The 19,713-nt window shown below is 39.2% G+C and overlaps 2 protein-coding genes across 2 annotated transcripts in view; one reads left to right on the forward strand and one right to left on the reverse strand.

Moving 5' to 3' along the window:
- Positions 1-19,713, forward strand: part of LOC139713648 (poly [ADP-ribose] polymerase 1-like) — a 63,216-nt gene that overhangs the window by 26,650 nt on the left and 16,853 nt on the right. The window lies entirely within an intron of this gene.
- LOC139713641 (melatonin receptor type 1B-B-like) lies at positions 7,218-8,360 on the reverse strand. The gene has a single exon (XM_071625349.1). The coding sequence runs from the start codon at positions 8,358-8,360 to the stop codon at positions 7,218-7,220; it is 1,143 nt and encodes a 380-aa protein (XP_071481450.1).

Genomic DNA, 19,713 nt, shown 5'->3' on the forward strand with positions numbered 1-19,713 from the left:
TTTTTTTTTTTTTGCTTTGCATTGTATTCTTTTGAATTATTACTGAGCGTTTTCACATCAACCCGATGTTTCGAAATAGCATGCTATTTTCTGACTTGGGAAATTAACCCGATCACGAAATAGCGCGCTATTCGATAGTGTGAACACAAATTAGCGGGCTAATTGTATCGCTATGTTCGAGAAAATGTCTTGAGTCCAACTCGGGGAATTTCTGAAATAGTGGGATAGTAGCGCGCTATTTGATAATGTGAAAACGACTCGAGAAATTAGCGCGATGCATCCCATCATGCCTAGCGTGTGTGACCCGATCGATCGAGGCAAACTGCACACAAATCATGAGGAATTTTTGAGAGGGCACACACATTACTGATGCTGTTTGCACATACTCAGCTGTCGAATTACATTTGTAGCTCTAAAAAAAATTCGGGCTAATTCTCTTTGGGCTGATGTGAATAAGAAATGAAAAAACGCGCTAATTCGCAATCGCGAAAAATATCTCGAGCTTGGATTTTTATCAGGCTGATGTGAAAACGCCTACTGTGTTCATCATTGCATACCAGGCGTTTAGTATGCGTAGCTCACCCTAGTCTCTTCACCCTTGTTTTAACAGACCTTACCGTGACAATGTCACCCCAACATTCATAGAACATAATTCTTTGCCTCGGGCAATAAAACCACAGGAGAGGGTTACAGTTTTAACAGAGACACACCAAAAATCTCCTCTGGATAGGCTTCCATGAAGGGGGTATGTCCACTGATGTGACTACCCCGCCCATCAGCCAGGGCTGCCTATTGTTCTAGATTGTGCACATCTACATATGTAGATAGGCAATCATGTTCTGAAGTACACAAAACGTTGTTACACTTGTACAATCACTAATATGAGTGATATCAACATGTAGAGATTAGTGGTTACAATCCATGCAAGTGATCGGTGCACGGCATGTCAATCATTCTCTGTCTGCAATGTTGAGCATGCATAATGAGTGTATCAAAGGAATGCTACCACTGTTGCATTCTAATTGGGTCATTGGGATAATGCTGCGGTAATTTCCCTAGCTGGCTGGTCACAGACATTTTCGCGAGATGTTGTTTTCGCAAATTGACACCAACGCCAGCGTAAATGCGCTATTACCTTAGCGCATGGCGATATTTTCATGGGTTGTTAAATTTGCAATCCAACTGTGATTCGCAAAAATACAGCTTATACAGTAATTAAGATTGTTATTTCAGATTTCATTATGTAATTATTATAATAATTATTACCATTGCTAATATAACATTATTTTGTGAGTGTGTGAAGTGCATTATGTTTCTGTTCATGTGTATTTGGGTGTAATTTTTTTATTGCAGTGTTGATGTTCTTTGTGTTGTGTGTATTGGGGGGGGGGGGGAATGATGGGACGGGTGAAGGTTTTTTCAGTATAGGGGGCAGTTCACCAGTATCCCTGTCTAGTTCAGCTTCCATTCCTTGTCACGTTTGCCTGTTCCCAAACATTTTTGATAGCATGACAAGGCAATCAATCTTTCAGTATGTAAGTGTGATTAAAATTGGTCACAATGGTGGGGTATGTCTCTGTGTTCTAGTTTTACGGTTACATGATGCGTATTGGTAACTACAAATATTGTAGTCTTTATTTTCAGACTCTAGGTGGCATCTTAAATGTGTCTCATGATGTGCATTCAGAGTGTCATTGAAGTAAGCCACAGAATTGAAAAAAACAATAATGGAATGTTTTAGAAATCTCTGCCTAAATGACTCGTGTTGGGGGTATTCTTTAGGGCAATGTTGAATGATGCTTTCAAGTGTTTTATGGAAAAAAATATGATAGGAAATGATTGTAGGATGATTTATAAATTTAGCATTTTGGTGAAGAAGCAACTTGGCAGTGACTCCAAAGACTTAATTGGACATTAATGCCTTTTTGACTTTAATAGCAATATGATGTGTTTCAGTCATTATCCCACTTTTACTCAATTTGCAGAACATCGTCTAGGCCACTTAATCATTAGAGTTGCTGTCCCACAGAAAGATTGAATATCAATCATAGTGTGAAGGCAAACTGTGTCTAAAACAAACAGTCAATCAAAACTCTTCATAATAAAAGGCACTAACATTTGAGTGATTAATGCAGGCATTAGATTCCCCAGTGCCAGCCTGAGGATGCACAAAGCATCATTTAGAAACCTCTGACTGGTTAAATATTGAAGAGAGTAAAACTTACCTGATGACAGTTAAAGTGGACTGTCATTCCAACTTTGTATCAAAAAAGAATGATGAGTATTGATCACGTAAAAGCGCATGTATCAGTGAGACTGTTTGTTCTATAATATCTCTTTTTTTTTTGCAATTGAAAACTGCCGGTATAGCTTATCCATCTATGATAGAAACAAAAGATAATATGTCAAATATATATATTTACATGAAATGATCTATATAAATACTGGTCTATGATTGGTCATAATGTAGTCACATGACTAATGTAGTAAGGATCAAAATTGTTATCTTGCAAGCAGTGTCATCCCGTCAGGTATTATAAAATTTTCCAGGATTTGACTGGCTGCTAGCTGGGCAGGAATGAAATGTTGTGTATTTATGTAGATTATATTATATAACAAATATTGCCTTGTTCAGTGTTGTAATATAGTGCTTGACAGTCAAGCTTCCCCTTGAGGCAGTGTTTTCCCTCAGTGCTGTCCTGGGGGAATATAATCTCTCGGAGATGTAAAATTTTAGGCCCTACATTACATCGCTATGAGGCACTGTCTGTATGATATATAGATATGAAATATAAAATATAAAATACAGGCATATATTTCTTTTTCAGCACATCAAAATATTAAAAGATGTTAGAGTAGACCTGTTCACACTAACCCTGTTATCAGGTTAGTAGGACTTCTCGTGGGTCGTACAATGATACCCCGGTGTGCTCTTTATTTTATCGAGGGAAATAATGACGAGAACTGCCGGAGCTGCCTGTTTATGTACACTGGGTCCATTGGCAGGATTTATAGATGCCCCTTTGATGAAAGTGCCGCAGGCAACCATGAAATCTGTCACATTTTGGTGTCTGAGCTTGTCGTCCCCCAAGGTTGTGAGCGATGTCGAAGGAGGAGAAAGTTCAGCCTGCCCGAGATGCACTCTGAAACAGTTTGCATAGCACAAGTGTTTGGCATTTTTATATACAAATGGCTCGGGAACAACCATCTAGAATTTATTGTTTTCCCTTCAACTTTATGATGCCATCATTTATTCCTTCTCATTTTGCTTTCAGTTTCTTTAGTCAATCCCTTTAATATTATGTTTTGTGCTCTTCTTAACTTTGCTTTTTTTTATATTCCTTTTCTCCCTATCATTGTTATAGACTGCCATTTTGCAATTTCTAGCCTTGGGTTAAAGCCACTGTGTAACATTGGGAGCAGTGATTAAAAAAATGTTAGAATAATCACATTTTATTCACTATGAAATAGTTCAGTTGTATCACAAAACGCCTTACCGTAAAAAAAAAAAATTTCACAGTTAAGCTACAAAAAAATAAGGAGATATCACTAAATCTGTCAATAATCCGTCTCAGGGATGGTTTATTCTAGAAATTTTGTTTTTGATAAAGCTATGGTTCATATTTTGTAATACTTAACATTGATTGTACTGATTGACATTTTCATGTTGGTTATTTTAATCCCTAATTCACATTTAAGAACTATTTTGAAGCATGAAAGCTGGGTTTTATATTTCTTCTTTAAGTCTTAGTAAGAAGCTTTAATTCATTCTTTTAGTCAACTTCTGCTTTCTGGAAAAGATTCTTGTACATTGAACCCATTCCTTTGGTAGGGTGTTAAAATGGTTTCTAAAATTTATGCATTATTGTACTAGATTGAGATATAAGAGGACATTGAGAGTTTTGAATGATCATTCGTCCAGGAAAAAAAAAAAGCTTCATGTGATCAGATATGACTTCACAAACCTTTTCTTAATTGAAGTGAATCTTCCACGTTAACCTTGTTAATTCTGTTGTATTCACATCTCTCATCACACACAGATACACAGACACACACATACACACAAAACACGTACAAGTACCACTCACAGGCAACTGATCACACACAGATGCACACATACACACACTGTCTCTCTCTCTCCCTTTCTCACACATGCTCTCTCCTCTGATCTCCAGACACATGTTGGTGTATGTGAATGGGGACAAATAAAATTAATTTCTGTATCGCAATGCAAAAACCAATAACTCCAGTGTTTGAATACAGCTAGTGATGCAATGTTTTTATAACAGTTGAACTTGAGAGATAAATGTTTCTATGTGCCAGTTCAACCCTCTCAGAATCAAAGCTGAGCCTTTCATGAACTTTAGCAATGGACATTTAGAAGTGGTGGTTACAAAAGTGCTAACTCACCCTGGTCATCTTTACCACTAGGGAGAAAAGTCTGCCAGCTGGAGTGTTAGTGCTAGCCAGTCTGGTGTCTGGGGCACCAGTGGGTCTGGTAGATTTTCCAGCTGTTATGGACATTTAAATCGTGCGATATTGAATGTAAAACCATAATTCCCTATCAAGTGCAACCATTTATTCCTTCTGCAGTTACCCTTTGATATCTTCAGGTAAATTATACAGTAATTTCCACCATATATTTAGATGTCGACGATATCGTGAGTGATTCAATTCACGATCGGGAGTACAGTACTGAATGGAGAAATGTATGCGTGCACGTAATGTCGGAATCAGAGTCAATCATTTCGCGTGTTTAAATTTGCAAATAGCACCTTACTCAAGAAATTTGCACACACAAAAAAAACACCTTGCAAAATATTTGGCGTATACAGTATACCATCTAGAATGAAAGTTCCTTTCGGTGTGTGAGCTAGGTGTGTGAGCTGAGAGACAGTCATCCAATTTTCTTTGTGGGCATCACTTGTTGGTTATTATACAGGAGTAACTACCATGTGTTTGTCTTGACGTCAAACTACATAAAATTTGTTTTACACACAGACTGCATACTGCCCATTTGTCTTTATCATTCGCAGTCAAGTCCTAATGAGTTATTAGGTTGGACTAATGGAGCATGTACACAAGTTCATTCCAAAGGAATATTAGCAAGTGAGAGAGGTTTCTGTGCTGAGGGGTAGGATGGGGGAAGGTGGGGGAGGGGGGGGGGGGGAGGTGGAAGAGAGTAGGGATTTCTGTATCATGAAATATCTTATAGGCTAATTTGGTTTGCAATCACTCCTGTTAAGTGCCCCAACAGAGGCCATTAAATTTCACCGTGAAAATTGTGTTATCTTATCATCTTACTGCATTTACCGGTGCATATGAAGGAGGTATTTGTTTCATACTTTAAGTTCCAGGAAATATAACCGGCATGACGCACGCTCTAAGCTCCATATGTCCTAGAGGCACCATGATGGGAAGATTTGACTGTGAGTAGAGATGCCGTTTGCAGTCTTTTGATTCCATTAGGTGGCAATTGGGAAGGTTGGCAGATGTAGGGCAGCTGTCTCTGCTACAATGTTTGTTTGCTGGTGGTTGTTTCTAAATACTGTGCACACATTTGTTGTCTTTGATCTATGTGTCACAAGGTTCTGGTAGGGATCTCACTGGCTCCACTCAGATTTATGTGTGCATTCACTGTCTATTGACAGGTGTCAATAAGCAGTGTGAAGATCAATTATTCAGACTCCAACAAACCCAAAGTGCATTTTAATGCGTTCCCAAGAAGTGTTTTTCACTTGCATGATGTTTTCCTTTTTTTTTCTTTTCTTTTTGGCAACATCTGCAGTGATTGGTTTTTGTTTCATTTACTATGTACGCCATATATTTAGCAAGTCTAAATTTTCGCAAATCGGGACTTCCCGACGATTTCGCGAGTGGTTAAATTTGGGATCATGGAGAACAGTACTCTACATAGAAATGCATACCTGTGCGTCACATTCACATCGGGATCAGAGTTATTATTTTTGTGTGTCTTTCATTCCGCGAATAGCATCTGACTCGCAAAATTCACAAAAATAATAACCTTGTGAAATATTTGGCATATACAGTAGTTCTCATCAAGCAACGACCATTTGTGTGTGATTATTGAAAAAAAAGAAAGTTATATGAAAATGGAGGCATTTTCACATTTCAGCTATGTTGGTAATGATAATGGTAGCAACAATGTCATTATGATGGATGCAATACTAGTACCACCACCATCACTGTTCTAAATCTTTTTTGCAGAATCATATCTTGACCAGAATATTGCTTCTCTATGATCCCGTTTACAGTTCGGGGCCGGGCTCGGCCGCGGCCGAGCCCGGCCTCAATGGCGCGGCCGAGCCTCGCAATTTTGTCCGTTTACACTGCTGGGCTCGGCCGCGCTTTTGATTCAAACCTTTCAATATTTTGTCGTAGTGGCGCTCTGCTTGTAAACATACGCAATTTGGTATTGTCTGGTTTTCAGACCCTTTGCCAAATGAATTCCGTGGCGACGAAGTCGCCGTTCGGGCAAAGGCCTTTGCCGAAGGAAATAATCCTTTGCAGGACAAAACCACCTTAAACTATCCTAGCTTTCGACGTTGAGGGGGTTAATATCCTGAGTAGTGAAAGATACAGGCAGAGGGTTTGGAAGCCAGACTAAAATTGGCCGCGCATTTGGCCCAGTTTGCGTTTACACGAAGAAAAGGCCGGGCTCGGCCGCGGCTCAGCCACGGCCGAGACCACCTCCAGAGCGAGGCCAAATGCGAGGCCAATTTTGGCCTCGCATTTGGCCTTTTGCGCGTTTACACTGAAATGAAGGTGGGCTCGGCCGTGGCCGAGCCGCGGCCGAGCCTCGCACTGTAAACGGGGTCCTTAACAGCCAGACTTTGACAGGAGTGAGATGGCAGAACTAAAAAAATGGCATTCATATTGATGCTTTAATGAGGTCATGAAATTTCACACATATTTCTGAACATTGTGTCCACATCTTACTCAATTATTTGTAATAACTGTCTGTAATAGATTACTGTTAAATGGTGTAAAAAGGCAAAACAAAATGTTGTGCAGGTGTGTTTGGAGGATGAAAATGTTAAACATCTCTCATGTTGTGATATCCAGAAGATGAACAACTTCATGCCTTTCCAGAGTGTATCTAATCAGTCATTAACTGAAGCTTTCAGTTCAAGTTTGTTGGATATAGTCACACTTGTCAACATGAAGTTTGCAGGGAATAAATGTCTGTGGCTTTGTTATAACCACGTGCCATTGTTGCTCGCTGGTTGGTAATGTTTCCTGGTCAAGCTCCCATTCCGACAGCTGCTCCCTCTTCTTATAATATGTCTCCGGTTGTATCGACAGCACAGGATGTCCCAGCACTCGTGCCTGAAGTTAGGGTTGATCATGGAATAGAGAACAGGATTGAGCACAGAGTTCAGGTAGGGCAGGATGTTCCTGCAGATGTACACAGTGAGTACCTTCACCATTTTGACGTCTTCTGGCACGAAACTGTGGTAGATCTCCAAGATAGTCCTTGGCAGCCAGCATGCCACAAAGACGGCAATCACAAGCAGCAAGCGTTTGGCGACAATGTACCTTGTCTGGTTCATCTGCCTGCAGCGGCTTAGCTCATTGTCTGTGCCCAGATTACGTTTTGAGAGTATGAAGAAGATGCACAGGTAGTTGATGCCGATGATCGCCAGAGGAAGAAAGAGCGTGACAGTGGCATGACCCAGGGCCAGAAATATGCGGAGTGGGGAGCCGACCGGTGCACTGTAGCGGCAACCGGGTACCTCGTAAATGAAGACGGACGGACAGGCCACGAGAATGGAGAACACCCATATGCTGATGATGATCTTGCGCACCAGCCGCGAGTGGATGCGCATGTCGAAGGGCCGGCAGAGGGAGTAGAAGCGGTCGATGGAGATGCCCACCAAGATCCAGGAGGAGCACACCAGCGTCTGGTGCCAGCACACCATAATGGACTTGCACTCCACGGCGGTGATGCGGCGGTGCATGGCCACCACCTCCACATAGATGTGCATGGGCACCACCACCACGCAGACGGTGAAGTCGGTGACAGCCAGGCTACACAGGAAGTGGTTGGCTGTAGACTGCGTGCGCCGAGAGTTGCGGAAGTACACCATGATGACGAGGATGTTGCCGACAGACCCAAAGATGAGGAAGATGCACATGAGCATGAGGTCGATGATGGAGTGGATGGTCCCTGGCTGGGGGAAGGAGGATCCTTCCAATTCTGTATGCATGTGTGCTGTTGTCAGATTCACCATTGCATCGGCTACCAAACGACTTGTCACATCAGTGTCATAGTCAGTAACATATGTGACTGCTTGCACACTTGCCGCCACCTCAGTTGACAGTTCACCAATTTCCATGATGTTGATGTTCTCTTCCACAAACAAATTAGGTTCCAATCATTTAGATGATTCCAGGTAGAGATTATATGCAATTGTCACACCAAACTCCAAGCCCTGTAGATTTTTCATGTTCCTTGATTGGGGCACTAATGATAAAGTGATGCTGTCCCAGGATTAACAGTGACTAGGTCCTTGGGATGATTCCATTTCTACAATTCTTTGGAGTCATAAGTCCACTTTTTGTTTGTGGGCGTAACCCTCAGCTGATACTAAGGAAGGAGTGTCGTGATGAAGTTCCGTCAGCTGCTTCCATGTCTCAGGTGCAGGAGTGTAGTGGATGTTCTCTGTGGAAAAGATATGAGAATAGGTGACATTTGGTATCAGGTACAAGTTGTAACATATTCATTATATTTGTATTTCCCGTGATGAGTGGACAATTATGTCAATGCAGATGTATGAATAAAAAAGTGGAAAAAAAAGTTATGGTCATTTCCCTTTTATAAAGACCCGAATTTCTCTCTTTGACTTTTCAAATACTAGCATGTACACTACGTTCATATCTTCATAAGAGCACTCAATATCTGTGTGCCATACATTTGAATGTATAAATGCATATTTTGTAATGCTACATGCTCAGTCTGTATGACAGTACAAAAGCAAAACACAAAACATTACATTCATGTCATGTTATTTGCATCTGTAAATTTCATTTATGCAAATACATGTGATTTTGCTATTTTGATATGATGCCTTGGTAAAGTACACACACACACACACACACACACACACACACATTAAACAGTACATTTGAGGAAAAAAAAAAAGAAGAAAAATCACATTGACATTTCATGGATGGTCCTGTGAAGAAGATGAAATAGAATAGGTACATGTAGTAGAGGACCTGCAGATATGAATAAGAAGAGTTTAGTGTGTCCAGTCCGATGATTATCACCCCTCCCAAGCCCCTCCAACCTCCTATCGCACCATGCACCATTGGTAAGGTGGAATCCATCTTGTCCTCAACACCAGCGAAGTGAAAAATCTGTTCTCTTTATGACCGGCTCTTCCATTTCAGGTATTTTGTTTATACTATCACCACTCTACCATGCAAACAAGTGCCATCATCGATTTTGTTGAAGTTTTGTTTCATATGTCCCCTTTCACTCGTGCTCCTTTGCGTGTTTGTTGTGACATGGAATGGTGCGTTATCTCCATTGGACATCTCTCTTATTGCCTCGTTCTCATACATCACAAATAATGTTGTGTGTTGATGGTGCCGATGGTGATGGTAATGACAGTAACTTTGATATCATATACAGTAAAAGTGATGAAGATGTAGTTTTTTACACTCTTTATTCCTACAATGGGAACGAATTTACTGTTACCATGCAGACCAGTTAATTTTTACTGTCAAATGTGCTGCCAAAGGCCGTAACTGCCGTGACCATCCGTGAAGTTAAAAACACATGAAATTCATCTTCCCAAGCTGAGCATTTAGGAAAAATACTTGTACAAAGAAAAAAAAATCCGCTTTGAGCGTAATAGATCCATCCTCAATAGGTTTTATATAGCATATCAGTTTGGCCAGTAAGACCGGTCAAGGGGAATGGGGCCAGTTTACTGACCATTGGATGTAAGAAATTATTTGCCACTGGGGCATTGGGTTGCCAGAGCTTGTAGGTCAGTGGCATGATCATGGATACCTCCTTTGAGCTCTGCAGATAAAGAAATGAGAGAGGAGAGTTGTGGCTGGTCCTAATTAAAACACTAATTGGATACTTGGTTTCTCCCATTTCTGAGATAAAGCATTAGGGAATGGTAGGAGTGGGTCTTGTAAGTTTGTTTGGATGATGGGGTGTTTTCAGTGGAGAACCAATCATTTTCATTTTTCATCAACAACTGGAAAATTATAATCATGATAGTTTCTATATGGAAAGGCATTTGGCATTGAAATCAAAGTAAATGTGATTCAGTGATTTTTGAACACCCTGTTTTGTTTTGGGTTGGTTTTTTTTTCAAAGAAATATTAGGATGGATGAAACAGATTTTATTGAGAACAGATCTTGAATCAACTTTGCTAGTTTTGAGTTTCTTTATGATGCTTCCTTAGCAGCATGATTTAAAGAAAATGTCAAATGTGAGCAAAAGATCAAGAGGAAGAAACATTAAATGAAATATTTTTGTTTACTATGTCTAGATTATGCAATTTTGTTACCTTGTACAGTGATACCAGTTTAGATTACTGCCTTACATGTTATTTGAATGAATTGAATAGATACCATCAATACAATCATTGTAATGTTTGACAAGACTTTTGGCTTTATAATTACATGAGACAATCACTGGTAAACAGGTGTATAAAATTTAAATATGTCTTTATGAGGTTTTATGACCCTTGCCAAGGTCCCCTCCCCCAACCCTGGGACTTGAAATATCTCCTGAAAAGTTTTCATATTAGTCTCATGAAAGGTGTGTGAAGTGAATAGAAGGTACCCCTTACCCAGTCTCTGCAGGTTGTGCAAGGGCAAATAAATAGAGTATCATTCGGTTTGTCTGTACAGACCTGTGACCGAGGTTAATTAGGGAATTAATAATTAACAAACACAACGTAATTAGGCAGCACGGGCTGGCTACCTGGAAACCATCAAGATCATCATGAATAGGGTGATTCCCAATCAGGAATGTTTTGAGTAAAGTTAAGTAGAGTGTACTCACAGCATGATAGTTGTGTTTTTTAATCACCGTAAATATGCACAGGGTTTGGTTCATGCTGCGTTCAAAGACCTTAACACGGATGCAGGGATTGTCAGCTTATTCCTGTGCTTCAGCAGTAAAGTGGCAATCTAAAAAACAGAAAGTTCTTTGAAGCTGTACAGATCTTGCACATAATTTCTTTGAAGTTGTGATGAAATTTACAAGAAAAGATGCTTTGTAATTTCCTAATATGGAAAAAAAAATATGCCCAATAGCCTAATACAATGATGATGTCAAAAAATGCATGCAAATGCTCAAATAATTTCAGGATGCCTGTGTTTTGGCAATGACAAGTATCTCTCTTTTTTTTTTGGGGGGGGGGGGGGGTGGGAGTTCTACCTTTGAAAATGCTACCTGTCTGCTTGTATGTTGTCTGCATGTATGCTACACATACAAGTGCACAGTATGAAATGGACGAACAAGCTATCTTTTCAGTGATTTTAGATATGAACCCTCATGGTTTGTGTACCATGGGGCAGAGGAGTTGGGGGATTAGAGAGATAGGCTTCAATTTACTACAAGGGCTCATTTGAAAATCCTCCGATAACGCAGCTTTTTATCTCATCCGACGTCTCCAGGTGTATGTTGCAGACCTAATATACAGAATCTACTCTGCCAAACATGAAGTACGGTAGCTGTGCTATTTACTTAGTTGCATGTGATAGCTCAGAATTGACCCAGCAGTCACCCAAAGGAGCATCTCTTCATTCATGGCAATAGAAATTTCCCTATTATTCACTTTTAGATTATAAAAGTGGTTTTTGATTGTCTTATGGGAAACAAAATCTGGGAATGTCCCTGAAAAGTATCATGATTTCCTCACACCTACAGGAAAGGAGAGAAGGAACAATATATCCATGAAGTTACATGGTAACATTGTAACTGTGAGGCTGTGTCATTTTAATCTTTTAACCTTTAAAAAGATTCTTGATGGTGCCTTTGAAATTCAATGAAAGGCCAATACCTTGTAACACTTAAGTCCTCAGCATCAGTATGCAGTCTGAATGTTTAGGATTAGAAAAATCTCCCTCAACTTGATCTGCTGTGGATAAATTTCAGAGGTTCTAAAGAAAAGAGTATGGAAAACAGGAAATTAGTAAACTGCCGTGTGTTCTTCTAGAATCTGGCAATGCTCCAGTAGTATTATGAATTGAGTTTTCCTGTCGTATGGTCGATTGAGTTTCATCTTGTGCCTGTACTGTGAGGAGTATTATCAAAATAGTAAATTGGCAGTGAGCGATATGCAACCTGTTTGACGACATTTCCTTAATGTCTTCAAAAGTGTTTAATGTATGGGCATCACAATCAAAGATGTATTTAGCTTTAATCATGGATGTATTTTAAAACAGCATGGATTATGCCTGTCATTTTTTATAAGTCCAGTGTTTGAATGCCTCAATTGTGACATAAGATATTTTTGAACACATTTGCGGTGCCATATGCAAACTGTCAGCCATCCACCTCATTCGTTACATGGAATGTGCACCATCCCTCACATATTTGCCACATTATTATGCTAATTTTTCTCATCTATTTATGGAGGAGAACCTTGGAATTGAATTTGCAGAAGATCCTGTCTGTCCACAGACAAGTGCCTGCATTCAATCATGTCTAACTGGGCTATCAGTGGCACGTGCTGACAGACACATGTTCAGGGGGATATTGCGGTCCGCGCCAAGTCACCACCTACCCCCTCATGCGTGCCGCTCTGTGCGTAAACATTCTGCATACCCGTAAGCTCGCTGAAGTCGTGAAATGACGTGGATGAAGAATGAGAGGAGTTCATGTTGCAATCTCATGTAGTGGAGAGAGAACAAAAACTGTATTTTTTCTTTTTCAGAAACTGTAAGATACATTCTCCCCCCTGCAGGCTGGCTGGGAAGAGAATTTACATAATTCCAGACCGGAAATTTGAAAATTTGAAAAAATGAAAAAGTGAACAGTGAATAGGATTGTAGCATACATATAGAATAGTCAACAACAGTACTAAATTGTAAGCCCGTGGAGTAACTGTTCCTGGAAGTAAGAATTAACCAATTTATCTGACAATGCTTGTGATTTTTTAAAGCTCCCTTAAAGATGATGAAGCATGTTTTATGGCAGTGCATTAAAAGTGATGATTTGCAGAATATCAAAAGCTTTATAAATTGAAATCAATTCATTACTATTTCAGGAACAAGACACAATGGACAGTCAATGTAGTTGATACTGATAGGATTCACTTTGAATAGTATATAATCAGTATCTATTCTGAATGTTGTTGCAGTATTTGTATTGTGATATGCGAATACTGGAGCAGCATGTAGTTAGTGTTTTTGGACATATTCATCATTGCACGTTTTTGTAATTTATTCATTAGCAGATTCTGGTTGTTGTGACCAGTGCAGTTCAGTGAACAGCACCTCCCAAGTCCCACATATTCAGTGTGATGCTGGGCTTGAAGAGGGAAGAGCTCATCTTCACTGGGGAATTTATCTAGGTATGATAAACATTGAGTGATTACAACTCAAACATCATTCCATACCTCTTCCCTACTAGCTGGCATATGACTCGATACTGTAAAGTCATCCATCTCCCATTCAGTCAGCTATTGAGGAATCCTAGAGCTCCTCTCATCACATAGGTCGATATTATTGGTGCCGTGGTCTTCTACTGTTTCAGACAGTGAAATGTCACTTCCCGCCATTGCTCTCTGCATATATCTAACTGGACACGGGTCTGTCCCTCAAACGTTGGTAGAGCATCGATTTTCTTTCCGGCGCACAAACCTTTTTCTAAGAATGGATGTCAACTTTCTGGTCTGCCTTTCCAGGAAGAGCCATTCTGAGACGACCATTTTCCAGCTCAAATAGATTGCATTTAGTGTATTTCCTCAGAATGCAAGAGCAGTGTAGATGGCTCCATGAGACATAATGACACTGCAGGGTAATCAACTGCTGATGCAAATGGAGTAGATCAAATCAGGTGCAAAGTATGGTAGAGGACCTGTCATCAACCTCATCTTTATATTGAATGACGCTATCAGGACTAGCCTCATCTTTATATTGAATGACGCTACCAGAGACTTGATGTGTTCAAGGGAAAGAGCAGACTATGCTCAAGTTGATGTTAGTATCAAAAGAAGAATATAAGATGGTTTGATCCAAAGAGTGAAAAACTGTTTGAATTGCATTTGAGGAAAAAAAAATGGAAGCTGAAACTTGCAACACACAGAGGTGCCAGCTGTTCCTGTTTTGTACTTCTCTCTCCCCCCCCCCCCCCCTTTTTTGGCCAAAATTACTGCAGGTTTCATGGAAAATACTATTTTTCCACCAAAAATATGCCATTTCAGCCCTCAGAATACCGCAGTGCTGTTGACAAGGTTGGCATCTCTTAACACTGTGATATGTGTGATTTTATACTATTTGTGAAATCAACATATGCATGGAGTAGATTTTTGCTTTAAATTTTGCTCAGAAAAGTTTTTTTGATGTCCCCCCCCCCCAAAAAAAAAAAAAAGGAAAAAAAGAGTGATGGTTTATGATACAGGTAACGGGCTTATCAGTCCACTGTCTCAATGAAACTCTGTTCCAACGAAGGGAAAATTTGAATTAAAATACAGTGATACTCAATATTTATTATCACTTGAATGAAGTCTGCTTTCTATTTATTGTTTCACTAAGTGCTTCCATTTTTAGAAGCCATGATAATAAAATTACACCAGCCTCAGAGTATTATTTTCATTCCATACTTAAACATCATCATCATTATCTCTTCTTGAAGTCTATCAAGACTTTGGTTGCACAAGTAAACTTTTACCTGAGCTGTATTTGGTAGTGTTTTTTCTGATGAAGGATCTTTTTAGATTGGAAATTTAGTCGTTGAATACAGATCTATTTTCATCATAAAATTGGAAATTTGTTGAATGAAGACAAAACGTGTGTAGAAAAGTCTGTTGGACACAGATAGATACTACACCCATGCAAATAGGACCAATATTTGTCACCAATACAGCACCAAACTTGCTTTTTGTTTAAAGTACACTGATTACAACCTTCAGTATTGTCATCATCCTATGCTGAAATCAGAACACTGTCAGTGCCTCATATAATTGAATACTAGTATTCAACACAGAACGCATAACTTAATACTTGAGACTGTACCATGCAGACAACATCTTTTCCCCTTAATTGGCCTCCACTTAGCTCTGCCTCTCACAGGAAAATGCTTGTCTTGTGCCTGCTGTACATCTTGGAGTATACTGGGAAAGAGATAGTGTAACATGTCGTTGCCTATAGGAAGGTAAAGACAGTTGAAAAGAGAGTAAACATGAAACCTGAGAGGCCTGTGTGTTTTGTAATGCATAATTAATTGACGATTCTTGTCAAGGAAGTGTTCCTCCTTGGTATGTGGGTCACTGCGATTGATGAACCCATGAAGTAAGTTGCAGTCCGGTACTGCTGCTACAAAAACCATCATTAATTGATTTTATTTCCCCGCTCTCAACGTGACTGAATTTAAAGGACAAATCACTCCACAGTGAAAGCCGTTTCAAAGTGAAGTCAGAGAAGGTAGCAGATCTTGGAATGATGGAGGAAAATTTGACAAGTGCCTTGCAAGTAATGGCAGCATAGATGTGTGCTCATTGATAAATATTAAACATGGCATTTCTTTTATCCCTTAAAATGACCATTTTGTCGATGTTATTACCCAAATCCTTGTTTGCTTTGTTTGCAAAAAGAAAAGAATCTGATTTATCTTAGAATTAACATAATGGGATTTTCTAACAGGAGCAGAGTCATAAATAAAATGTGTTGGAAAGAATATGAACTTATATAACCAATGATGTGCAAAAGAAAATGTGGAACTTTTGGAAGTGAAGTCTTAGTCTCGTGATCAAGATGGCTATTTCTAGGTATCCCATTTCGTTCCATGACATCTGCCTCTGCGACAATTGCTGCGATGAAATATCTACATGCCAAGCCAAACATAAATTTCTTCCCACAAACATTACCCTAACCTTAATCCTAATCCTCATATCAAACTAAACCTAAAACCCTATCACAACCCTAACCCTAGGTCCTTTGAGTGAATTTTAAAGACTGGAGCAATGGTTGCAGGAGCAAATGTCATGCCCCCATTCCATTGAGCCTTGATTGCAGATGACTCACCAACATTCAAGTAGTGTTGCCTTGTTTAATGTTTACTGTAGTTTGCTTCTGCTTTTATTGATCTCATCTTGTTTCTCAGCAGTTGTGCAATTCAAAGCTCTCAGCTCAATACATTGTGCTGTGAATATTCAAGAAGCATTGCCCTCAATAGAAAGATGAGCCTAAGTCTGAATGATCACTGATTACAATTTTTAAAATTAGTGTAAGATTAAAACTACAAGATTTATCATGTTTAGCTCTCTATCCGCTAGCTGCAGGGGGTCCCCACATGTAGTTTGGAGTTGTGTGGACGGGATGACAGCAAACTCAAAGCTGCTGTATCATTGCGCATTACTGAGGTTATTGTTTTTCACAGTGTGCGTGTATTTCTTCTGGTTCTTTGGTTGAAACATCAAGTGGAGCTCTCACTTAAAAGTTTAATTTTAAATTTATTAATCTAATGATTTAATGATGAGGTATTGCATGCATGCTCATTGTAGTTTAATGGCTAAGCCCTTATCATCAATGATTAGCCTCCGCAGGAACGTACCTAATGCAAGAGTGACAAGGAGATATTGGTTGAGACATGGAACAGGGGTGAATATCTTTGGATTCAATTCGTTTTGTAATTACACCATACCCCCCCCCCCCCTTTTCCTCAAGAAAAGTGTGTAGATTCATATGCTTATGAACAAGCTCATTATGTGTTATTGTTCTGTTTTGGGTCAGTACATAAGATTGCTTCGTGTTGATAGAAATAAGAAGAGTGCTTTCAATGGTCCTCTCTCCTACCACCAGATGCACTATAAACCAACCTGTGCATGGTACAGCTTATCTGCATCTTCAGTTTTTTCTTTTTATTCTTGTAGAAAAAAAGAAAAAGCCCTGTGTGAATCAGTCATCACAATTTCATCATATATGTCAGACTGGTATGTCCTGTGCACATAAAGTGTCAACGTCATTCCTCGACCAAGAGACTTTCCATTATCAATAGGGCATTCCTGTAGAGCAGTGGAGCATCGCTGGACCCAATAAATCCCACTTAAAGGGGAGCCAAAGTTGACTGGGACGAAGAGAAGAAAGCATTTGAGAGAGAGCAAGAAAGAGAAAAAGAGAGTTGGAGAGAGATTGGGAAGTGGTGTGGGGTTGATAAAGAGAAATGAAGTGCTTTTAAATTCACAATGAAGAAATATATATATATATATATATTCTCCTTTCTATCTTAGACTTTTGTTGAAAGTTTATGCGCAATGGCCCATGCACTCTTAAGAAAACCCATTGTTTTCTTCATATTAGATTTTTGCCAGCAAAACTGCATATGCTGATAGAGAGCAAGAGAAAAAGAAAACAAAGAGAAATAAAAAGAGACAGGCAGGTGTAGACACAGATAAACATATCATGGAAAGGGAGAGAGAGATATACTAAGATAGCAATAATATACCCCTTTCCAATAATATACCCCTTTCATACCAAATAATTACAATGGATGCACCTGGATGCACCCATTACATTTCTTCTTCTTTCTTCCTTTTCCCCCTTTGATCAGGTGGTCTTATTGAGTAGTTCAGAGGGAAGTAAAGATGACATGCCTGTGAAAAGCCGATGAAAATTTGGCCTAAAGTTAGCCTTGTCACTACCCCTCCACACACACATACATTGTACATCTAGCAACTCTCCTTTGAACATGCATGCTATCATACATAGATACTAGTAGATAGATAGGTGGAAAAAATAAAGATAAGCATTGAACTGAAAAATATATCAACACAAATCACTGATTTATAATTTTATGTATGCCTATGTATACTTTCTGTCAAGAAGTATCAGCGAAGGATGTTTAAAGAAAGCAAAAAGAAAAAGAGCAAAAAGATGATATGAAAATAATTATTAGCACCCAATTTGATTGACTGCCGTTTATGGCTAAAATGATGTTGATTTATTGCTGCCTGGTGAAAGACATCTTCCCAGAGAGGAGGAAGAGATGTTAGGAGGTGTTCCTGCTTGTGGTGTGCGTAGCCTATGTGCCTTTGCTGTACAGGTTTAGATTTAAAGGGAGACTTCACTCCATGTCCATGCTGACTTTTCATGCTAAATCAGACATACAGAATAGCAAAAGTGTAACTGAAATATTGCACCCCCCCCCCCCCCCACACACACACTCACAAAAAGACATTTATGTTTATTTGTATGAGAATTATGGAAGATGAAAAATGTTTATGTTTTCGCAGAATAGTGCTATTGGTCAAAATGACATTCATGCAAATTAGATGAGATGATAACACTATCCCTTTGTTTTAATCCCATTGGCTTTTACACATATCTTGCTAGATTTGCGTTTCAATAAGAAATTTTATCCCTCACATCAAATTACTTTTGAGGTATAATGTTTTATGATGTTGACTTTTGAGATGAGTTGAGTCAGAAGTAGAGGGATAGGTAGAGTTAGAGTTTTTAATTAATGACAAAACTATTTTTTCAACCCTTCCATGTATCAGAAAGGGTTTTGTGAGAATACTGCACTATGAGGGCCTAATATCAGTCATTAAAAAGAACAGTAGCCAAGTGTGTTGATGAAAAGATACCTCCTTCATTATGTGAAGAGGTAGAGAAGGGCTAGGAGCATCTAAAAAAGTACCGATAGTTTCAGTTCCCGCCTAGTCCCCTTCCCAACCCCTCCCCACCCCAGGATTTGTTTGCTGACTTAAACTCTGGATATCACTCAAGTGACAATGTTTGGAGATGTAGTTATTTGTTAAGATGGACATTTTAGTGCATGGTTTGTGTTTAGTTTATACTCTCAATTAACAGAAGAACAGGGGGATTGCCTGTGGGATAGTATACAAATATGCAGTACCTTTCACAAGTGTAGCAAAAAAGATACGAGTTAATGAAGAGGCAGAGATAGTAACTTTCACCAAGGGCAAATTTGTATCAAACTAACTATCTACCCGAGGTTTGTTGAGGGTATAGTTAATATAATGACACTTTGCCTTGAGGGGAAAGTTACGATTTATGCCTTTGAATGCTCATAGTTTGCTAGAGCCGAGAAAGATATTGTATATTTGTTTTATATCCCTCCTGAACATATCAAATTAGTTTGCAGGCTAAATCGCAAAGCCTACACTGTTCCTTCCTGTTGTATTCACCATTTTGATTCCGAATTCCGGCAAAAAGCTGCAAGAGAAGTAGGTCCTGAGCGTCGCCATAGAGATTATGAGCAAAACCTGCTATTTCCTTACAAAAATCCCCAAACACAAAAAGTCCATACCTTATCTGTTTCTTTGTGTTTTTGCTGTCATTACCTTCATTAAATTTCAACAAATCTTTGCTATTTAGCAGGTGAAAACTAGAAGAGCCCCACTTTAGTACATTACTGTTTTCATAGTTTTCATGAAATGTTTCTGCATATGCCAACTAAGAAATCTGGGGATATTTCATGTCATGCTTTCATTTTCATGTATTCATATTTTAAAGTAGACAAAGCTTTT

The sequence above is a fragment of the Diadema antillarum genome, unplaced genomic scaffold (assembly GCF_040938485.1).
Source record: "Diadema antillarum isolate AM-2024a unplaced genomic scaffold, OU_Dant_1.0 seq00002022_RagTag, whole genome shotgun sequence".
Taxonomy (NCBI): Eukaryota; Metazoa; Echinodermata; class Echinoidea; order Diadematoida; family Diadematidae; genus Diadema; species Diadema antillarum.